Here is a 22,776-nt window from a genome sequence, read left to right as displayed (position 1 = left end):
TGATGTGGTCCTGATGGCTTCATCTGGCCAGGATCTTCAGCTCTCGCTGGATCGGTTCGCAGCCGAGTGTGAAGCGACTGGGATGAGAATCAGCACCTCCAAGTCCGAGTCCATGGTTCTCGCCCGGAAAAGGGTGCAGAGTGCCATCTCCGGGTTGGGGAGGAGATCTTGCCCCAAGTGGAGGAGTTCAAGTACCTTGGAGTCTTGTTCACGAGTGAGGGAAGAGTGGACCATGAGATCGATAGGCGGATCGGTGCGGCGTCTTCAGTAATGCGGATGCTGTATCGATCCGTTGTGGTGAAGAAGGAGCTGAGCCGGAAGGCAAAGCTCTCAATTTACCGATTGATCTACGTTTCCATCCTCACCTATGGTCATGAGCTTTGGGTTATGACCGAAAGGACAAGATCACGGGTACAAGCGGCCGAAATAAGTTTCGTCTGCCGCATGGCGGGGCTCTCTCTTAGAGATAGGGTGAGAAGCTCTGTCATCCGGGAGGAGCTCAAAGTAAAGCCGCTGCTCCTCCACATCGAGAGGAGCCAGATGAGGTGGTTCGGGCATCTGGTCAGGATGTCACCCGAACGCCTCCCCAGGGAGGTGTTTCGGGCATGAAAGATAGGTAGGAGGCCACAGGGAAGACCCAGGACACGTTGGGAAGACTATGTCTCCCGGCTGGCCTGGGAACGCATCAGGATCCCCCGGGAAGAGCTGGACCAAGTGCCTGGGGAGAGGGAAGTCTGGGCTTCCCAGCTTAGGCTGCTGCCCCCGCGACCCGACCTCAGATAAGCGGAAGAAGATAGATGGATGGATGGTATCTTCGGAATGTCGATAGAGAAGCAATTTCTGATACTAATCTGTTAAATTGAGAGGAGTCGGCAAGTCTGTCAAGCAAGCGTTTCCCAGCATGCCTTGTTGTTGTTACAATTATCACTTTTGACTGTGTTATTATGCATCTTTAATGTGTATTTTTGCACAGACAAGGTTTAATAGTTAAGGTGGAGTCATTTTTCAGTCATGTCCAAATGAGGTGGGCATTAGAGGACAGCTTTCTAGAGCAACGAGAGGAGAAAATAGACGTCTTCTTAAACTAAACCAGGAGTTAAAAATGATTAATAAAATCAAAGAATAAGACTGAAATATCCTAAGAGGAACATTTGATCCGTGTTTGCTTTAAGCATTCACAACTAGTTCCTAAGGAGCATGCGAGTGGTCAAAATGTATTATTGATGAAGTTGTGTTTGGCATTCTGCAAAATTGTCATCTGGGGCCTTGTGCCGTTGGTTTTAAAGTGTGTGTGTGCGTGTGCGTGTGCGTGTGTGTGTGTGTGTGTGTGTGTGTGTGTGTGTGTGTGTGTGTGTGTGTGTGTGTGTGTGTGTGTGTGTGTGTGTGTGTGTGTGTGTGTGTGTGTCATGATATAGGCGCAGTGGTCATGTCTACTGTAATAGGCTTTTGCCGAGAGGGATATCATTGATACATAATTCATGTTGTGTGTTTATGTGCATGTATGTCTTCGTGTGTGCGTAACAAAAAACATCTTGAGTTTTTACACTCCCACCTGATTTTTATCCAAAGCCAAGAAATATTTTTGTCGACATTCAGTCAAATCGAGCAAGGTGGAAACGAGGCCTGCTCTTACTTGAATATTGTAAGACTGATGGACACGGCCAGTGTGTGCTTTTTGGACATAAATCATACTGTAAACATAATTGAATGATTTCTGGACACATCCCCATTGATTGATTGATTGAGACTTTTATTAGTAGATTGCACAGTACAGTATATATTCCGTACAATTGACCACTAAATGGTAACACCCGAATAAGTTTTTCAACTTGTTTAAGTCGGGGTCCACGTTAATCAATTAATTTCCCCAAAATTGTTGCTCTTTCGGTTTGGGCAGAGGCGTCGAAATAGTGGGGTAAGTGGGGACCTTGTACCAGGGCCCCAAGCACAGGGAGGCTCGATTGGTCAAGTTTGAAGATTTTTTAATTGAGTAATACCGAAAAATATGTCATAAATTAATATAGCTGTGAAAGATCAATAATAAGGTTGCTTGAATCAAATTAAGAATTTCTTAAAGGCCTACTGAAACCCACTACTAGCGACCACGCAGTCTGATAGTTTATATATCAATAATGAAATCTTAACATTGCAACACATGCCAATACGGCCGGGTTAGCTTACTAAAGTAAAATTTTAAATTTTGCGCGAAATATCCTGCTGAAAACGTTTCGGTATGATGACGCCAGCGTGTGACGTCACGGATTGTAGAGGACATTTTGGGACAGCATGGTGGCCAGCTATTAAGTCGTTTTCATCGCAAAATTACACAGTACTCTGGACATCTGTGTTGGTGAATCTTTTGCAATTTGTTCAATGAACAATGGAGACAGCAAAGAAGAAAGCTGTAGGTGGGAAGCGGTGTATTGCAGCAACACAAACACAGCCGGTGTTTCATTGTTTACATTTCCGAAAGATGACAGTCAAGCTTTACCATTGGCCTGTGGAGAACTGGGACAACAGAGACTCTTACCAGGAGGACTTTGAGTTGGATACGCAGACGCGGTACCGTGAGTACGCAGCTGCGGCTTCCAAACATTTGATCGCTTGCTCGTACGTGCGTGCCGCTATGTGCATGTCACGTACGTAACTTTGGGGACTTTGGGGAAATATATGTGCTGTATGAACTTTGGGGAGGTGAACGGTACTTTGGGTTGTGGGATTGAGTGTGTTGTACAGGTGTTTGAGTTGTATTGGCGGGTTATATGGACGGGAGGGGGGAGGTGTTTGTTATGCGGGATTAATTTGTGGCATATTAAATATAAGCCTGGTTGTGTTGTGGCTAATAGAGTTTATATATGTCTTGTGTTTATTTACTGTTTTAGTCATTCCCAGCTGAATATCAGGTCCCACCCGCCTCTCACAGCATCTTCCCTATCTGAATCGCTCCCACTACCCTCTAGTCCTTCACTCTCACTTTCCTCATCCACGAATCTTTCATCCTCGCTCAAATTAATGGGGAAGTCGTCGCTTTCTCGGTCCGAATCGCTCTCGCTGCTGGTGGCCATGATTGCAAACAATGTGCAGATGTGAGGAGCTCCACAACCTGTGACGTCACGCTACTCGTCTGCTACTTCCGGTACAGGCAAGGCTTTTTTATCAGCGACCAAAAGTTGCGAACTTTATCGTCGATGTTCTCTACTAAATCCTTTTAGCAAAAATATGGCAATATCGCGAAATGATCAAGTATGACACATAGAATGGACCTGCTATCCCCGTTTAAATAAGAAAATCGCATTTCAGTAGGCCTTTAAGACTACTAGGGTAGGGGGGTTAATAGGTCATCAAATAGTTTGCATAATCTGCATTGATACATATAGTTTCTTCAAAAAGGCAAAAATAATGTTCTACAGACAGCCAAGTTGTGTTAATATTCATTAGTACAGTAGTAACATATTTTTTTCTCTATTTTTCAATTGTTGCTGCTTATTGTGAAATGTACTTTCTTGAGAATTTTTCAATCCTTTTGGTGACTTTTTCTTGATTAAAAACGACTATCAACAAATCTGGCACATTTTTGGGGGGCTATTTGAGACTGTTCTCATGTTTAGAGACTCTTTACGTCTTTCGCTCGATGTCCGCGACAAACAGCGAGCCTGACATCACGCTTGCTTCATTCACGCTGCTGCTCCAACTGCTTTTTCTCTCCTTAGAAGCCACCACTGTCCTCTTTATATTTTCACATTGCACGTTCGCTGTCCCCGGGTTTATCTTGGCTATATTAAAGTACATCCACATTGCAGACGTGCTGCCTCCACGCCAGGCAATCACTCGTGTATTGCTTACGTCAGTGTTTTTCAACCTGTTTTTAACCAAGGCACAATTTTTTTCATTGAAAAAATGCAGCGGCACACCACCAACAGAAAACATTAAAAATGAAACTCGGCAGCCGATATTGACAGTAAAAAGTTGTTCTCGCAAGTGTTGGATATGAATTCAAACCATAATTAAGCATGCATCACTATAGCTCTTGTCTCAAAGTAGGTGTACTGTCACGACCTTAGAGTTTGTTTGTGTTTTCCTGTGTGTAGTGTTTTAGTTATTGTCTTTTGGTGGCTTTTCCTGTTTTGTTGGTATTTTCCTGTATCAGTTTCATTTCTTCCCTGAGCGCTATTCCCCACACCTGCTTTGTTTTAGCAATCAAAAAATATTTAAGTTGTTGCTATCATTCTTTGTGGGGACGTTGTTGGTTGTCATGTCATGTTCGGATGTACTTTGTGGACGCCTTCTCTGCTCCACGCGCTGTAAGTCTTTGCTGTCCTCCAGCATTCTGTTTTTGTTTACTTTGTAGCCAGTTCAGTTTTAGATATTTATTTATTTTATGTATATATATTTATATATTATTTATATCTATTTATTTATTTATATATGCACCTTATTGCTTTTTTTATCCTGCACTACCATGAGCTTATGTAACGAAATGTCTTTCTTATCTGTGCTGTAAAGTTCAAATTTGAATGACAATAAAAAGGAAGTCGAAGTCTAAGTCTAAGCTTCAATGCCTTTTCTTAGCGGCACTCGCCTTCTGTTTATTTTTGGTTTAAGCATTAGATACCTTTTGACCTGCACGCTGCCTCCCTCTGTCGTCTGCATATTGTGATCACGACAAAGCAATTAGCTACCTGCTGCCACCTACTGATATGGAAGAGTATTACACGGTTACTCTGCCAAACTCCAGACAGCACAGACAATCAACAGCAGCACATTATTTTCGGATTATAATTACTGGTTTTGTAAAAAATATTTTTAACCCAATTAGGCACACCAGACTGTATCTCACGGCACACCAGTGTGCCGCGGCACAGTGGTTGAAAAACACTGGCTTACGTCATCACAACATGCGGTTACAGCAGTGCTGTTTCAGTGATCATAGTCTTTTTTCGGCCAAATTTTGTGTGCTTCGTTAGTCAATAGTGTGCAAATAATAGACTATTTTATATCCATTCGTACAATATATTATTTTAAAAAAATGTTCACGTTAAAAAAAACCCAACATTTTAAGGTATGGCGGCTTTTATTTTGCTGTAGCTAGCCGCCACAATCAATTACACGTAGGGGAAAACCTTGACTACCTACACCCCCGGTCAAAAATATGAATTGGATGAACTGGATAGCGGCAAACCTAACTTCAAACACTTCACTCAACACAAATGTCATAACATCAAAGCTCGCTTTTAAGCATTCACACAGCACCAGCATTTTGAAACAAGGAGTAAGGTAAAAATATAACACATCTGCATATGTGTTAGCGGAGGAAAAAGTTTTAAACAAATTTCACATTTGCATCTCATTGCCCATAACCGTGGTGCATTCAAAGACCCTCGATTAAAGTTAATAACAAAGGTGTCACTAGTTTTTAAAGATCGGGCGGGACTTAACTCACATGAGAATAATAATAATAATAATAAAATCATATTAATAACGATGTATTATCATGATTTGTTTTGTCCACCTATGGTAATACTACTTGAATCAGCAAAGCTCTACTTTTCACTCTGAAGTAAAAAAAAATCATCCATCCATTTTCTACCACATATTTATGTTAATTATGACAGGTTGTATAATGATTTAAATTCATATTCTGGCCACTTCATATTGAATTAGTTGGCAATTTTTTTCAATTTTTTTTTTTTTTACAAAACAATTATTTAATGTTTTTTTTATTTTAGATATGTTAATCCCATCGTTAAAAAGCCAAAAACCTAATAAATGTGTTAAAATTCGTTTTTAAAAAGCTGTTAACAATCAAAATCCAAAAATCCATGCAATAATTGAGTTTTTTTAGTGCATGTAACATACCAAGTGTGTGTGTATGTGGCGGTGACATTGGGTTTAGGGTGGTATGGGAGACACTTCAGGAGTCTTAAGTGTGGGGGCCCATAATTTGGTGTTACGGTCCTTGGTTTGTGGTTCATCTACACCCGGGATGTCAAACTTATTTTAGATCGGGGCCCACATGGAGAAAAATCTACTCCCAAGTGGGCCGGACTGGTAAAATCACAGCACGATAACTCAAAAATAAAGACAACTTCAGAATGTTTTCTTTGTTTAAAAATAGAACTAGCACAAATGTACAAGTCATAATGTTGTTAGGGTTTTTTTTTACACTTCCGTGTTGCGGTTAATAATGTATTAATTATAATTATGTGATAATGTTCATCAGTCAACTCATTGGTGTTCATTTTCAATCTATCAAGATAAAAAAATTATATCAAAATCAAATAACAGGATTGTGGAAGTCGCTTCCTAGCAGCTCCACTGTAGTCACGGCAAAAGAGCCAAGCGTGCAGGTTTTAACAAGGTTTTAATCAAAGTTCTCTCTCCAGCAGGACGCGACTTTCCAGCCACGTCCGTATCCTCTCTCTCTCTCCGCTCCCAGCCGCTTACTGTTAAAGACAACAGATGATTAGATTAACATGTACCGCCTGTGAAATCCAATCACCTGCCAGCTGTATCTCGCCGTCAGCACTGCCACGCCCCCGTCTAATGGTGCTCTGTCCTCAGCACCATGGACAGAGGCGGTGACCTTTGCTCCTGCACGCAGCGCTGACAACATCTCCCCCCACAAGGATGTTATTTATGTAGTTTGATAATTTTCCTTGACCAATGTACTAACATCATGTGGTTTATTTTGTACATACTGTATGTAGCATCATCTACAAAGATACAAAGAATTGCTATTGCGACATCTAGTGGACACATTTAGAACAGCAGTTTCTTTCATTCAAAAATTTCGGCTCATTTTTATACTTAGCAAACTCATCCCGCGGGCCGATTAAACTGTTCGCGGGCCTGATCCAGCCCTCGAGCCGTACGTTTGACACCCCTGATCTACACGATAAGGTTCTTTTGTTGTACAGAACCTTCAGACCTTTTGAGCGACGATCAATTGGAGCCGCAAAATAACCGATCTACCTGAGAGTTCGATTGACTGACTTTTCCTTCACTCTTCAATCCAGGCCGACAGACCTGTCCACCGGAGAAGTTTGAATGTGGAGGGACTGCCAGCAAGTGTGTCTCGTTGTCATGGCGATGCGATGGAGAAATAGACTGCGAGAATGGGGCCGATGAAGAGCACTGTGCCGCAGGTGAGAACATTGGAGAAATGATGAATGTTTAACGATGTCCTCACATTTGATTATTGTTCTGTGTTTTGCAAAAGTCTTATGAAAACACACTACAATTCAAAGTTTTGAAAGTTCCACACAGAAGGCAAAATCATTGTTTTCGCAAGTATATCAAGTGCCCCCGTACTCCCTTTCCATCCCAGCCACATAGAAAATATATAAGTGCCTTTCTTATTCCTTTTCATCTCTATCCATAGACACAAAGGGCAATCAGAGATGATATGATCGCTTTATTACCTCTCATCTACCTGACCTATGTGAGCAGGAGAAAATCAAGCTGTAAAATAATTCATGAAGGTCTGGATGATGATTGATTTTCTGCCTTGTTTTGAACGTGTATGTGTGAGGGACTTCTGGGAATTGTGCCAAGATTAAAACCTGTGTGGATCACCGTTTGATCTATCATTTAAAGGTAAAAGGGATGAAAGCACATCTGACATTTGGGGAAAAATCATCTCAAAGCTAAACACTTAAAAGTCCACCTGAAGGGCTGCATAATTATTTCTTTCAAGTTAATTTCTGTCATATCAAAACTATGGTGAATTGTCAGTTTTGACACAGTTTGACTTTCTGGTGTCTTTCAAAGAAGTAAGTTGTTTCCTATACCCTGAGTTTCATCTACACCCAGTGAAAGCATAATGGATAAAGAATTCACAGCTATTGTTTTTTGTATATTTACTCTAGTTCAGGGGTCGGTCCCCCAAAATGTTCAAAGAGCCATATTGGACACAAAAAAAAAATATTTCAGGAGCCGCAAAAATTAAAAGCCTTATATAAAGTCTGATAATAAAAGCAACACATGATGTAAGTGTCTATATTAGCTATATTACGATGCAAGCTCTTATATGTGAGGTGGGTGCGGTATTTGGATTTGATTAGGGCTGCGAATCTTTGGGTGTCCCACGATTCGATTCAATATCGATTTTTTTCGATTTAATGCGATTCTCGATTCAAAAACGATATTTTCCCGATTCAAAACGATACTCTATTCATAGGATTTCAGCAGGATCTACCCCAGTCTGCTGACATGCAAGCAGAGTAGTAGATTTTTGTAAAAAGCTTTTATAATTGTAAAGGACAATGTTTTATCAACTGATTGCAATAATGTAACTATTAAATGAACCAAAAATATGACTTATTTTATCTTTGTGAAAATATTGGACACAGTGTGTTGTCAAGCTTATGAGATGCGATGCAAGTGTAAGCCACTGTGACACTATTGTTCTTCTTTTTTTTTATTTTTTATAAATGTATAATGATAATGTCAATGAGGGATTTTTAATAACTGCTATGTTGAAATTGTAACTAATATTAATACTGTTGTTGATAATATTCATTTTTGTTTCACTACTTTTGGTTTGTTCTGTGTCGTGTTTGTGTCTCCTCTCAATTGCTCTGTTTATTGCAGTTCTGAGTGTTGCTGGGTCAGGTTTGGTTTTGGAATTGGATTGCATTGCATTGTTATGGTATTGCTGTGTATTGTTTTGTTAGCTTGATTAATTATAAAACTTTTTTTTTTTTTAAATAAATAAATAAATAAAAATAAAAAAATCGATTTTTTTTATTAAAAATGAGAATCGATTCTGAATCGCACAACGTGAGAATCGCGATTCGATTTCGAATCGATTTTTTCCCACACCCCTAGATTTGATGTTGTTCATGTTTGAGAATGTCTGTTTGCAGAGGTATTTATTTTGTTTGCAACAGCCACCTACCGGGCACCACGCCGTGCTGAAAGAAACGCGTGTCGCAGGCTGACGCAAATCTATACAGAATACTATAGAGAAACACATTTACGCACTACTGGGCATTGTACAAAACGGGTTATTTTCTGGCACATTTAATCAATAAACCCACATCAGCAATTAAGACATATCTTATGTGGTAGTGTAAAATTTAAAATTGCAAAAAAAACATTTTAAAACGTGAAAGAATTAAGAATTTAAATATCTGAACTCACATTTCATCGATAGCTGAGCTAGCTTCCGGGGTTGGCCGACATGGTCTCACAAGATGTAGTTTCTCTTTAAATATCCTTCTTGAAAATGGCCTTGCAAATATATGTGTTGTCTTGTCTAATCATAAAAGATGCAGACAAGCCATGTTGCCTGACTTCTCTAAAGTTTGCTCCACAGCGTGCTCATCAAAAACATCCCACTGCCGGCATGGCTACATTCAACAACCTAAATGGGGCTAAGGATCATAATATGACATGAAGAAAATATGAATACTTTTAGATATTTAGAGAAAGTGAATAAAAAATTACTTTCATCTTTAATTATGATCATGATTTCTGGTTATGTTAGGCCAGCAGAGAAGGCCTTGCTGGCCCTGACGGCACACCACTGGATCCCTGACAGTCGAGCCTATTGAATCTGAATTATTTAAAAGCAAAAGGTTTCTGTCCATGGCATGACATGTTAAATTTCAAGTTTATAGGAAAACTGATTGTTTTCCCCCCGTCATTTACAATCCTTATGTGAGACAAGAACATATGTATGTGCTTTCTAAATAAATAAATAAAACTGTTAGTACGAGGCGGCTAATAATGCAGGTATATAGGTGTTCTTCTACTCAGCATCTGAAGCACTCTGAAAACCCTCCAAAAATCTCCAACATTATTTTATACTTACTGAAAGTTTGTATGTAATGTAGTAACAGGCACATTCATGATAACTGTAGGAGCAGTGTGAGCAAAGCGAAAGGCCAGAAAAGTAGTTCCTCGATGTTAGCTCTTACAATAACAATATAGTTAATATAGCAGGTCACGGCATGTAAATGGCAGTTTTTTAATATTTTATTACACGATTGTATAGGCAGAATATATGACTCCCCATTAACTGCATTGTTAGCCGCCTTGTACTTGAAGTTTTTCACTATTTAGGATGCACAGAAAAGGGAACAACATGTGTCATTGTCTCATATTTGGTGAACAAACACAGCTAACTAACTGAACAATCAGACTCCTAGGACATCATCTTGTCCAGTTTTGGAAGCAACAGTAATTGCAAATGTTTGCAAATGGAACCGACAGCAGGTGGAAATTAGAGCCAATTAGCAAGACGACCCAGTTAAAAAAAATTGTTTTCCAGGTTGTAGACACATACAATTTCCCTATCCTTTACCTTTTCATTTTTTCCGGCTGATTTTTTGGCAGGTTGCATGTTGCCAGTACCCTTGCCAGTAGAGGTTTTGAGGCACTTTCTGCAACCAACAGAAGTTGGCAGCTCAGCAAAGATGGCGCAATAATGCATGCTGTGCCACAAAGGTTTTATGTCTCTCCCAGGAGTGTCAAGAGCATGGATGAGGTACTAATTACACTAGGAGATGTGGAGGAGGCTGTATGAGGACAACCCAGTAGAAGGACCGCTAGCTCTTTTTTTTTATGAGAAGGAACAGGAAGAGCATACTTGCCAACCCTCACGATTTTTCCGGGAGACTCCTGAATTTCAGTGCCCGTCCCGAAAATCTCCCGGGGCAACCATTCTCCCGAATTTCTCCCGATTTTCACCCGGACAACAAAATTAAGGGCGTGCCATGATGGCACTGCCTTTAGCGTCCTCTACAACCTGTCGACGCGTCCGCTTTTTCACCATACAAACAGCGTACCGGCCAAGTCACATGTTGTATGCGGCTTCTGCATACGCACGGAAGTGACTGCAAGACATACTTGGTCAACAGCTATACAGGTTACACTGAGGGTGGCCGTATAAACAACTTTAACACTGTTACAAATATACGCCACACTGTGAACCCACACCAAACAAGAATGACAAACACATTTCGGGAGAACATCCGCACCGTAACACAACATAAACACAACAGAACATATACCCAGAATCCCTTGTATCCCTAACTCCTCCGGGCAACAATATACACCCCCGCTACCACCAAACCCCGCCCCCCACACCTCAAACCCCGCCCCCCCTCGCCCACCCAATCTCCCGAGTTCGAAGGTCTCAAGGTTGGCAAGTATGAGGAGGAGTGCTGTAAAAACCCTAAAAAACACACACTAATGTGTGTGTTTCTGCTCAACGTTCTGCTACCTGCAACGTCCCCTGGCAAAACCGGTTTTGGCGGTGGGTCAGTGATGGTCAGGGAAGGCATATCCTTGGAGGGCTGCACCAACCACCATGTACCAACAAGTGTAAGTAGATAGGTTCACTAGGTGTCGATGAGACTATAGCAGACCCATTGAACGACCATATGCTGATGCAATGGTCCCTGAGTTTCTTCTGATGCTTTGTCAATGGTGAGACTCATGTGACAAGAGTATGACAAAGACACCGATGCTATGGCTTGGCCTGCCCAATCCCCAACCAAACCTGAATCTAATAAAGCATGTCTGGGACATTATGTTGCCACGTTGCACCACCACAGACTCTTAAAGAATTACTAATGCATTGATCCGGGTCTGGAAATAAATCCCTTTAGAGAACATCTATAGGGTCATCGGGAGCATGCCCAGACATTGTAGGGTGTGCATAAAGGCACTTGGAGGCCACACACACAGCTTAGCCTCATTTTGGATTGTCTTGAGGAATATTAACGGTAGCTGTTCAAAGTCAGGACCCAGGATGGACCATTACTCTTTGCATCAGTTGGTGACGTCTCTGCGCTGCTGACCTCTCTCCATTCAAGATGATCCCCTGCTGGTCTCCCAATGGATCGGATTTTCACATGAAGTCAGGACCCGGGGTGACCACTCCTTATGCATCAGTCGGTGACGTCTCTGCACCCCGACGTGTCTACATGCAAGAGGATCCCTTGCTGGCCCCACTATGGACTGGACTCTCACATTATTAATCGTATACACTCGGCATCCGTTGCACCGGTCACCCAGCGGGGGATCACCACATCTGTGGTCCCTTCCAAGGTTTCTCGTTGTTCCCATTGGGTTGAGTTTTTCTTGCCCTGATGTGGGAATTGTCGTTGTAGCTTGTGCAGCCCTTTGAGACGTCTGTGATTAAGGGCTATATAAGTAAACTTTGATTGATTGAAGTTGGATAAGCCTGAGATTCATATACAAAAGTAAGACAATATTGTCTTGAGCTGAGTTTACAGTCAATTGCCTTCCTCAATAGCAGATCTACATTTGTATCAAAGTACTAAATTCACAGCAGAATTCAAACTATCTGCCCCGAGCCGAATTCTTCAGGGTAAGCTACTGCCATATGCTAACCATATGCCTATAAATGCAATAGAGCTCTAAACTGAGCACCTACTGATTTGACCTACTGTGTATCTGGACTACTGCCAAGAACCTTTCCAGGTCAAGCCTCTTGCCATCAACGTGGCAGAGCTTCAGAGGGACAAGGTTTTGGGTTTGCATTGCCTATTCTTCCTGTGCTAGTGTGAGTTTTCTTAGGTACTCTGGCTTCCTCCCTTGATTCACAAACATGTACATCAGGTTAGGGCTGGGCGATATGGCCTTTTTTTAATATCTCAATATTTTTAGGCCATATCGCGATACACGATATATATCTCGATATTTTGCCTTAGCCTTGAATGAACACTTGATGCATATAATCACAGCAGTATGATGATTCTATGTGTCTACATTAAAACATTCTTCTTCATACTGCATTAATATATGCTACTTTTAAACTTTCAGGCAGAGAAGGAAATCACAACTAAGTCAATTTAGCAAAAGTGTATTTATTAAGCAGTTATTAAGCAGTGGCACAAACATTCATGTCATTTCCAAAACAGAAAGTGCAAGATTGTCAGATATATTTTAAAACAAGCAATTAGTTTAAAACATGATGTCACACAAGATATTTCAATAAGTGTCAAATAAAAATGAGCTGCATAATAGGAAATCAAATAGTGTTCGTCCTTCGCTATGTGGTAGGTTACTGCGGACTAGGGATGTCCCGATCCAGGTTTTTGCACTTCCGATCCGATACCGATATTGTTTTTGCATTTCCGATCCGATACCGATACTGACCGATACTGGCCTATCCGAGCATGTATTAAAGTTTAAAGTTTAAAGTTATTTAGCCTACTTAGTTGTCAGAATCATTTTGAAAAGGGTTTTAGTACTCTTGATAACAACTAGCCAGCTGAATTAGGGGAGTTTTAATAATACACAATGGTTGGTAACAAGAAACTGACCTGTTTATTCAAGGATAAACACAAAATAGACAAAATTATACATGACAAACAGAAATGGCATCATTGAAACTAGGGCTGGGCGATATGGCCTTTTTTTAATATTGCGATATTTTAAGGCCATATTGCGATACACGATATATATCTCGATATTTTGCCTTAGCCTTGAATGAACACTTGATGCATATAATCACATCAGTATGATGATTCTATGTGTTTTGATTGATTGATTGAGACTGTTATTAGTAGGTTGCACATTGAAGTACATATTCCGTACAATTGACCACTAAATGGTAACACCCGAATAAGTTTTTCAACTTGTTTAAGTCCGGGTCCACTTAAATTGATTCATGATACACATATATACTATCAGATATATACTATCATCATAATACAGTCATCACACAAGATAATCACATTGAATTATTTACATTATTTATAATCCGGGGTGTGGAGGGGGGCGCCGGATGTAAGTGTCAAAAAGACAGCCAAAAGAGTTTGATATGAGAATAAATCTAAAGTTAAAATATAGGGTAGAAATGCACCCATTTGCAGGAAATGTAGTCTTGATTTTCAAAATTTTCTTTCAAGGCTTGCATGTCTACATTAAAACATTCTTCTTCATACTGCATATGCTACTTTTAAACTTTCATGCAGAGAAGGAAATCACAACTACAAAATTCACTAATTTTTTCATACGGTGTTGATGTGGAAATTTTTGTCTTGGCATTTTGATGGTGTGGGCGTGTGGCACCGAATGGAGATGAGCGTCTCGACAGACGTTATAATATTTGAACAATGATGACGAAAACTGTTTTCTCTGTCGTGTCGGTGTGTCGAAAATTGTTATGCGCTTATTTTTTTATTTGATTTTGTGCGTGGCATAGATTTGCTATGCGCAGAGGACGCTTAAACAGTGCGCAATTGCACAGGCGAGCACCTTAGAGGGAGCGTTGCTCGCACGGCTGCGCTAGCATCACAGCTAACGTTAGCCATGCTGCTACCTCTCTGCTCGGGGAGGAGGTATACGTATGTGACGTATGACGTGACAGTATGTGACGTGTGTAAGAAGGTGCGCTTGCTGTCTGTGAGAGGGAGACACAGGAAAGAGTGAGAAGAGCCTGTCGTGTAATGCCAGCAGCTAAAAGCAACTGCGTGAGAATCCACAGACCTGTGGATGTGTTGAAGGTGTGCTGGAAAATGCGGAAGGGAAATTACGGAGCAGCAGAAAAGTGGAATGTATTATTTAAATCGGTGCGTTGGAAAACATGGACCGGAGTTTTTTTTAAACTGGATCTGGATCGGCATTTTCCCATGCTTTGCCGATACGCAATTTTTGGCAAATATTGGCAGCCAATCCGATCCAAATATTGGATCGGGACATCCCTACTGCGGACGTTATCTCCTTCTGTTGTTGACTCTTTTTTTCATACGGTCTTGATGTGGAAATGTTTGCCTCGGCATTTTGATGGTGTGGCACAGAACGGAGATGTTGACATGCGGAGTTTCAAGCACTCTTCAGGTGTCTTTTCAAATGATGCTACAAATTAGCAGTAATGCTACTTTTTGTAGAAACGCTTTCGCCCCACACTTGACAAATTACGGTTGTCTGTTCGACATATTCCCACTTGAAGCCAAACCACCGCCAGACGATGGACCCCCTGCTGTTTTTCTTGGGAATTAATTATTCCTTCATTTGTTACCAGATTCGCACCTTCTTTCTCTCGTCTTCCCACTCGCATCACAGCTAACCATGATGCTACCTCTCTGCTCAAGGAGGGTGTATACGTATGTGACGTATGTCGTGACAGTATGTGACGTGTGTAAGAAGGTGCGCTTGTCTGTTGTCTGTGAGAAGGAGCGACAAAACAGAGTGAGAAACGCCTGTAGTGTAATGCCCGCTGCTAAAAGCAACTGCGTGAGAACATATACTCGAATATCACGATATAGTCATTTTCTATATCTCACAGAGACAAACCCGCGATATATCGCGTACTGTATATCGGTATATCGCCCAGCCCTACGTCAGGTTCATTAAAATTCCCTAACTTGAATGTGAGTGTGAATGCCACGAATCATTCAAGACTTCCCTGAAATAGCGATGTTCTGTTGTCTTTATCAGGATATGTGCACCGCAGTGGTCAAGAACTGTTTATTTGCTTTCTTTCACTCTGAATTATTTCTCTACAGTGTATGTGCTTGCAAGTAGGTTTGACTCTTTGGGTGAAAGTGGGCTAAACAGAAACATAGAGACAACCAGTCAGACATAGAGAGGTGTGTACTCCGAGAGACTCCTGTGGGCTCTGGGGACCTGTTGCTCTTTTCACATCACTTGTGCTGCTATGTTACATTACAGAAAGCCGCTACAGGATCGATGCCCGCCAGGGATATATGTTTGTTGGTGTTTTATGGCAGGGCAGAGAAGAGTTGAGTCCCTGCGTGTGTATATGTGTTTGTGTGTGTCGTTCTGGGTGGAAACAAAAAGGTGAACAGAGAATAAAATGGATGTAAACAATACTCACATGAAAATAATGCTGCTTGGTTCACACTAAATACAACCTCTACTCTATCATTTAATAGCCGACCAAAGAAAAGCAAGAAGAGTCCACCCACATGAAAAATAACTGCTTTGGGATTTTGCTCCTTTCTTTTTGTAGAGGTGTCTGTAGCCTCTTATGTTGAGGTTTTTCCTATTACATCCTCCTTCATTTACAATCCTTTGACTGCTCTCCCTGTGTGCGTAGGTGGAATGTAATGGAGCATGGATCACAAGCAGGCTCATATGCACCCAGAGGCTGTTCCACTTTTGTTTTAGGTTCAAACCGCATCTATCTGCACAATAGTCCTATAAAGATCATTACTATCCGTGCATCCTGAGTCAGGATCACCTGGACATGAAAGCTAGGATGGCTCAACCAAGGTTTAAAACTTGTGCCAAACAGAAGAGACGCAACATCTATCCATACGTCATCGAACTGATTACACCTGACACAGTCACACACACATAAACACTCGCAGAGTCAAGTATGTCCTTGCACTGGATTTATACAATAGATAAATATGCTTTAATAATAATGTGGATTAAAGGAAATGGCAGACGGCTGACTCTTTAGCCTCTTTTACACAGAAAACTAGCATCAGAGCCACAAAGCCAGCTTTGCTTTCCCTGCAACTCTTAGATTTTGACACCATTTTTGGAAGCGGTGTCCACTGGACATCACTTCTGCTCACTAGTTATCTTCTATGTAATATTCTTACTGTATTTTCCCAACTATAAACCGCTACTTTTTTCCCAAGATTTGAATCCTGCAGCTCATACAAAGGTGCGGCTAATCTATGGATTTGAATTCGCTAACCACCATAATGTTTTGTATACAACGAACTTACATAGTAGTAACATCGATACAGAGACTGAAAAGGTGTGTTCGTGCTTTGGCGCCATCTTTTGGACGAATTTGTGGCCAAACAGCTCAAACGTGGACAAAGATAAGACCTTCTGCAAGTTTTAGAGCACTTCATTTTTCCTGCTGCTGACCTGCTCTATGGAGATGGAGATTTCAAGTTCCAACAGGACTTGGCGCCTGCACACAGCGCAAAATCTACCCGTGCCTGGTTTACGGACCATGGTATTTCTGTTCTAAATTGGCCCGCCAACTCCCCTGACCTTAGCCCCATAGAAAATCTGTGGGGTATTGTGAAAAGGAAGATGCAGAATGCCAGACCCAAAAACGCAGAAGAGTTGAAGGCCACTATCAGAGCAACCTGGGCTCTCATAACACCTGAGCAGTGCCAGAAACTCATCGACTCCATGCCACGCCGCATTAACGCAGTAATTGAGGCAAAAGGAGCTCCAACCAAGTATTGAGTATTGTACATGCTCATATTTTTCATTTTCATACTTTTCAGTTGGCCAACATTTCTAAAAATCCCTTTTTTGTATTAGCCTTAAGTAATATTCTAATTTTGTGACACACGGAATTTTGGATTTTCATTTGTTGCCACTTCAAATCATCAAAATTAAATGAAATAAACATTTGAATGCATCAGTCTGCGTGCAATGAATAAATATAATGTACAAGTTACACCTTTTGAATGCAATTACTGAAATAAATCAAGTTTTTCAAAATATTCTAATTTACTGGCTTTTACCTGTATATAAATAAATAAATAGATTACTGTACAGATAAATATATTGAACTTTTTCACATGCGTCCACGTTTATGGATGTATGTTATATTGTCTTTTTTATTCCAGCGAGTTAATCCATTTTGGGGGGAGTTGAGGGGATAATTTAATTATGATGCGTTCAAGAGTCGTACGGCCTGAGGGAAGAAGCTGTTACAGAACCTGGAGGTTCTGCTTCGGAGGCTGCGGAACCTCTTTCTAGAGTAGAATCAGGCTAGAATTAAGGTTTTAGAATGGCCTTCCCAAAGTCCTGACTTAAACGTGTGGACAATGCTGAAGAAACAAGTCCCTGTCAGAAAACCAACAAATTTAGCTGAACTGCACCAATTTTGTCAAGAGGAGTGGTCAACAATTCAACTACAAGCTTGTCAGAAGCTTGTGGATGGCTACCAAAAGCGCCTTATTGCAGTGAAACTTGCCAAGGGACATGTAACCAAATATTAACATTGCTGTATGTATACTTTTGACCCAGCAGATTTGGTCACATTTTCAGTAGACCCATAATAAATTCATAAAAGAAACAAACTTCATGAATGTTTTTGTGACAAACAAGTATGTGCTCCAATCACTCTATCACAACAAAATAAGACTTGTAGAAATTATTGGAAACTCAACACAGCCATGACATTATGTTCTTTACAAGTGTATGTAAACTTCTGACCACGACTGTATATATACAGCCCGGCCACCGGCCAATTTTTTTTTTATCCTAATGCGGCCCCCGAGTCCAAAAGTTTGGGGACACCTGGTCACTGCTCCCCTCACCTCCCAGGGGGTGATCAAGGGTGATGGGTCAAATGCAGAGAATAATCTCGCCACACCTAGTGTGTGTGTGACAATCATTGGTACTTTAACTTTAACTTTAACTTTATAGTCTGGAACCTGTGTGAATGCGCAAAGATTGCGCTTTCCTGTCAATCAAGTGGTGTCCGGATTCTCCATTAGGTAGGGCCGAAGGGCCAAGTGTGAGGGCGGCAGAGTCCCCTAAATCAGTGGTCCCCAACCACCGTGCCGCGGCCCGGTAACAGTCCGTGGACCGATTGGTACCGGGCCGCACAAGAAATTTAAAAAAATAAATAAATGAATGTTTTTATTTTTTATTAAATCAACATAAAAAACACATTATCAATATAGATCAATACAGTCTGCAGGGACACAGTCCATAAGCACACATAATGATTGTATTTCACCATAACACACACACCACACCACCAACACCCCGGTCCGTGGGACAAATTTTCAGGCGTTGACCGGTCCGCAGCTACAAAAAGGTTGGGGACCAGTGCCCTAAATGAAGTCAGCTCAGGGACCTGCCTAGGATATCAAGGGAGAGGAGATATTTCCAACATTACACTGTCCATGCTACAACCAATGGCAGAAAACAAAGAGAAGCCTACAAATGCAAGTAGTAGGCTTAATTTCTGATTTTTCCCACTGTTGACAAGGACTGCCCAAAGTTAACATTAACAAAGAAAAAGTGAAATGTAATGTACTCCTACAATAGGTTGCAGTGTAGAAAGAGTAACTTCAGCGCGGTTTCACCAATAGTGGAGCACTCTAAAGCAGTTGATGTGGGGTACTTTACAAATAATTTTAAATATTTAAGGCAAAATACAAAATGCTTGTAGTATAATCTTTCAAAAACAAATTACAAAGTCATAACATAGTTCAGAATTTTCAAACACACGTTTATATGTGTTGTTACAAATTATACCCAAAAATAAGATGGTGATGATAATGATGGCACTCCTCCACCAGTATTCCACAAAAGTGTAGTTGGCTCTGTAGCTGATAAGCAACATTTGCCAAAGATGCTGGACACTAAAAATCATTTTGTTTGTCAACCAGTCATACATTCCTTTTGATATTCAACTTCTCTGTGTTTTTCCACATTACAGTAAAAAAGTGTGTGTGTGTGTGTGTGTGTGTGTGTGTGTGTGTGTGTGTGTGTGTTCTGGCAATGCTTACTTAATGGGGTCATTGCTCTGTTTACACAGTCACCTTTAGGGGACCTCTGATGGTATGGGGACAAAAAATCAGGTCCCCTAAAGCAGGGGTCCCCAAACTACGGCCCGCGGGTCGGATCCGGCCCCCCAGCATCCAAAATCCGGCCCACGGGAAGTCCCAAGTAATTTTTTTTTTTTTATTTATTTTTTTTTTTTAAATCTTTCCTTTCTAATCCATTTTCTACCGCTTGTTACTCTCTGTGTCTCCCAACAGCTCAGGCAAATCATATTGTCTAAAAATGAATTTTCCCATCGATAACGTGACAATGTTAAATGTCAAAACGGATTAAAAAGACCATTTTTATATATATATATATATGTATATATATATATATATATATACAGGTAAAAGCCAGTAAATTAGAATATTTTGAAAAACTTGATTTATTTCAGTAATTGCATTCAAAAGGTGTAACTTGTACATTATATTTATTCATTGCACACAGACTGATGCATTCAAATGTTTATTTCATTTAATTTTGATGAAAATCCAAAATTCCGTGTGTCACAAAATTAGAATATTACTTAAGGCTAATACAAAAAAGGGATTTTTAGAAATGTTGGCCAACTGAAAAGTATGAAAATGAAAAATATGAGCATGTACAATACTCAATACTTGGTTGGAGCTCCTTTTGCCTCAATTACTGCGTTAATGCGGCGTGGCATGGAGTCGATGAGTTTCTGGCACTGCTCAGGTGTTATGAGAGCCCAGGTTGCTCTGATAGTGGCCTTCAACTCTTCTGCGTTTTTGGGTCTGGCATTCTGCATCTTCCTTTTCACAATACCCCACAGATTTTCTATGGGGCTAAGGTCAGGGGAGTTGGCGGGCCAATTTAGAACAGAAATACCATGGTCCGTAAACCAGGCACGGGTAGATTTTGCGCTGTGTGCAGGCGCCAAGTCCTGTTGGAACTTGAAATCTCCATCTCCATAGAGCAGGTCAGCAGCAGGAAGCATGAAGTGCTCTAAAACTTGCTGGTAGACGGCTGCGTTGACCCTGGATCTCAGGAAACAGAGTGGACCGACACCAGCAGATGACATGGCACCCCAAACCATCACCCAACCATGCAAATTTTGCATTTCCTTTGGAAATCGAGGTCCCAGAGTCTGGAGGAAGACAGGAGAGGCACAGGATCCACGTTGCCTGAAGTCTAGTGTAAAGTTTCCACCATCAGTGATGGTTTGGGGTGCCATGTCATCTGCTGGTGTCGGTCCACTCTGTTTCCTGAGATCCAGGGTCAACGCAGCCGTCTACCAGCAAGTTTTAGAGCACTTCATGCTTCCTGCTGCTGACCTGCTCTATGGAGATGGAGATTTCAAGTTCCAACAGGACTTGGCGCCTGCACACAGCGCAAAATCTACCCGTGCCTGGTTTACGGACCATGGTATTTCTGTTCTAAATTGGCCCGCCAACTCCCCTGACCTTAGCCCCATAGAAAATCTGTGGGGTATTGTGAAAAGGAAGATGCAGAATGCCAGACCCAAAAACGCAGAAGAGTTGAAGGCCACTATCAGAGCAACCTGGGCTCTCATAACACCTGAGCAGTGCCAGAAACTCATCGACTCCATGCCACGCCGCATTAACGCAGTAATTGAGGCAAAAGGAGCTCCAACCAAGTATTGAGTATTGTACATGCTCATATTTTTCATTTTCATACTTTTCAGTTGGCCAACATTTCTAAAAATCCCTTTTTTGTATTAGCCTTAAGTAATATTCTAATTTTGTGACACACGGAATTTTGGATTTTCATTTGTTGCCACTTCAAATCATCAAAATTAAATGAAATAAACATTTGAATGCATCAGTCTGTGTGCAATGAATAAATATAATGTACAAGTTACACCTTTTGAATGCAATTACTGAAATAAATCAAGTTTTTCAAAATATTCTAATTTACTGGCTTTTACCTGTATGTATGTATGTATGTATGTATGTATATATATATATATATATATATATATATTGGGTTAAAAAAATTTGGCCGGGGGCCGGGCTGTATGTGTATATATATATATATATATATATATATATATATATACACAGCCTGGCCCCCGGCCAAATTCTTTTAGCCCAAAGCGGCCCAGGACTCAAAAAGTTTGGGGACCCCTGCCCTAAAGGGAAACCTTTTTAAATGATAGTCAGATCCATTCTGAAGATGCCTAAGTGGAAAAAACAAAACCGAAGCAAAAACAAAATCTGGTTTAGTGTTCCTTAGGATGACATTTTCATACAGCATGATTATAAAACATTATTACCTTAAAGTATGATCCACATTCACAATTTTCCATCCTTCTATATATGGTAGTTGGAGTTGCAGACAACTTCATCACTGCTAAGTTGCAGTTTTCAGTAATGTCACAGAAGATGCAGGATTTGCTTTAGCATTTAAGTGGTGACACTTCCTATAAGAGGACAGCTGTAGTGCTGTATTCTGAGGATCATGTCATATTTTTTTTTTTTTTAATTGTCTTCAGTAGTCACATACAAATTTGTGTGAATTATGCAAAATTATTTAAATGTGGTCCCCATGAACCATATTAACTCTTTTTCCCCAGGGTCCCCAGTAAGAATTATCTGCACATTACTTCATCAATCCAGAGATTTAAAGACGTGTATGAGCTAACTGGGCAGTGGCCATTTTACCTATTTTTTTTATGCCTCCACAATCTGTAGAAAGGGTGGTCCCCACAAGTGATGAACAAAAACTTGGTCCCCATTCCAAATGATAACCAGTATGTGTGTGTGCGTGCGTGCCTGTCCTACATTGTTGTTTCAAATATCTAATGTTGCCAAAGCACTGATTCACATTCAATAAAAAAAAAACCTTGAGACTAACTCAATGCCATGTTGCCTACGCTAAACAGTAAATCGCTGTCTTTCTCAGACACTTTAGCAAACATGCATCCACCTAAGCACACACACACACACAAGGATTGTCTTTATGCACATCACATTCCTTTTAAACCATTTAGTAAAGTGAGCAAATTAATGCTTCTACGTTTAAGGTGTATCTGCCAAAAGAAAACCTGCTCAAGCCTTTTGCAGCCGTAATAAAGTGGGTCAATCATGATTTGGAATGCCATTTAAATGCTGGCAAAATCCAAATAGAGTGCTGTATAATTTGTCATGATACAAAACGATTGTCCTTGATGTTCTTTAAAGTACCAGTAGAGTGGACAATCAAGTTGACTTTTTTATGCTTAATTATGTTTCAAACCATATCCAATTGTATTTACATTCCGCAAAGTATGTGAAAATAACATCACAAATTCTGTCGGCCACACTG

At 40.7% G+C, this 22,776-nt stretch overlaps 1 protein-coding gene across 6 annotated transcripts in view; it reads left to right on the top strand.

The window, feature by feature from the left end:
- Positions 1-22,776, top strand: part of lrp8 (low density lipoprotein receptor-related protein 8, apolipoprotein e receptor) — a 447,631-nt gene that overhangs the window by 261,995 nt on the left and 162,860 nt on the right. For all 6 annotated transcript variants that reach the window (XM_061975707.2, XM_061975706.2, XM_061975705.2 and 3 more), the window contains exon 4: positions 7,017-7,145. In XM_061975707.2, coding sequence (XP_061831691.2) covers positions 7,017-7,145 — 129 coding nt within the window. The remainder of the gene's footprint in view (positions 1-7,016; positions 7,146-22,776) is intronic.

The sequence above is a fragment of the Nerophis lumbriciformis genome, linkage group LG14 (genome assembly GCF_033978685.3).
Source record: "Nerophis lumbriciformis linkage group LG14, RoL_Nlum_v2.1, whole genome shotgun sequence".
Classification (NCBI taxonomy): domain Eukaryota; kingdom Metazoa; phylum Chordata; class Actinopteri; order Syngnathiformes; family Syngnathidae; genus Nerophis; species Nerophis lumbriciformis.
This window is presented reverse-complemented; position numbering and strand designations above follow the sequence as displayed.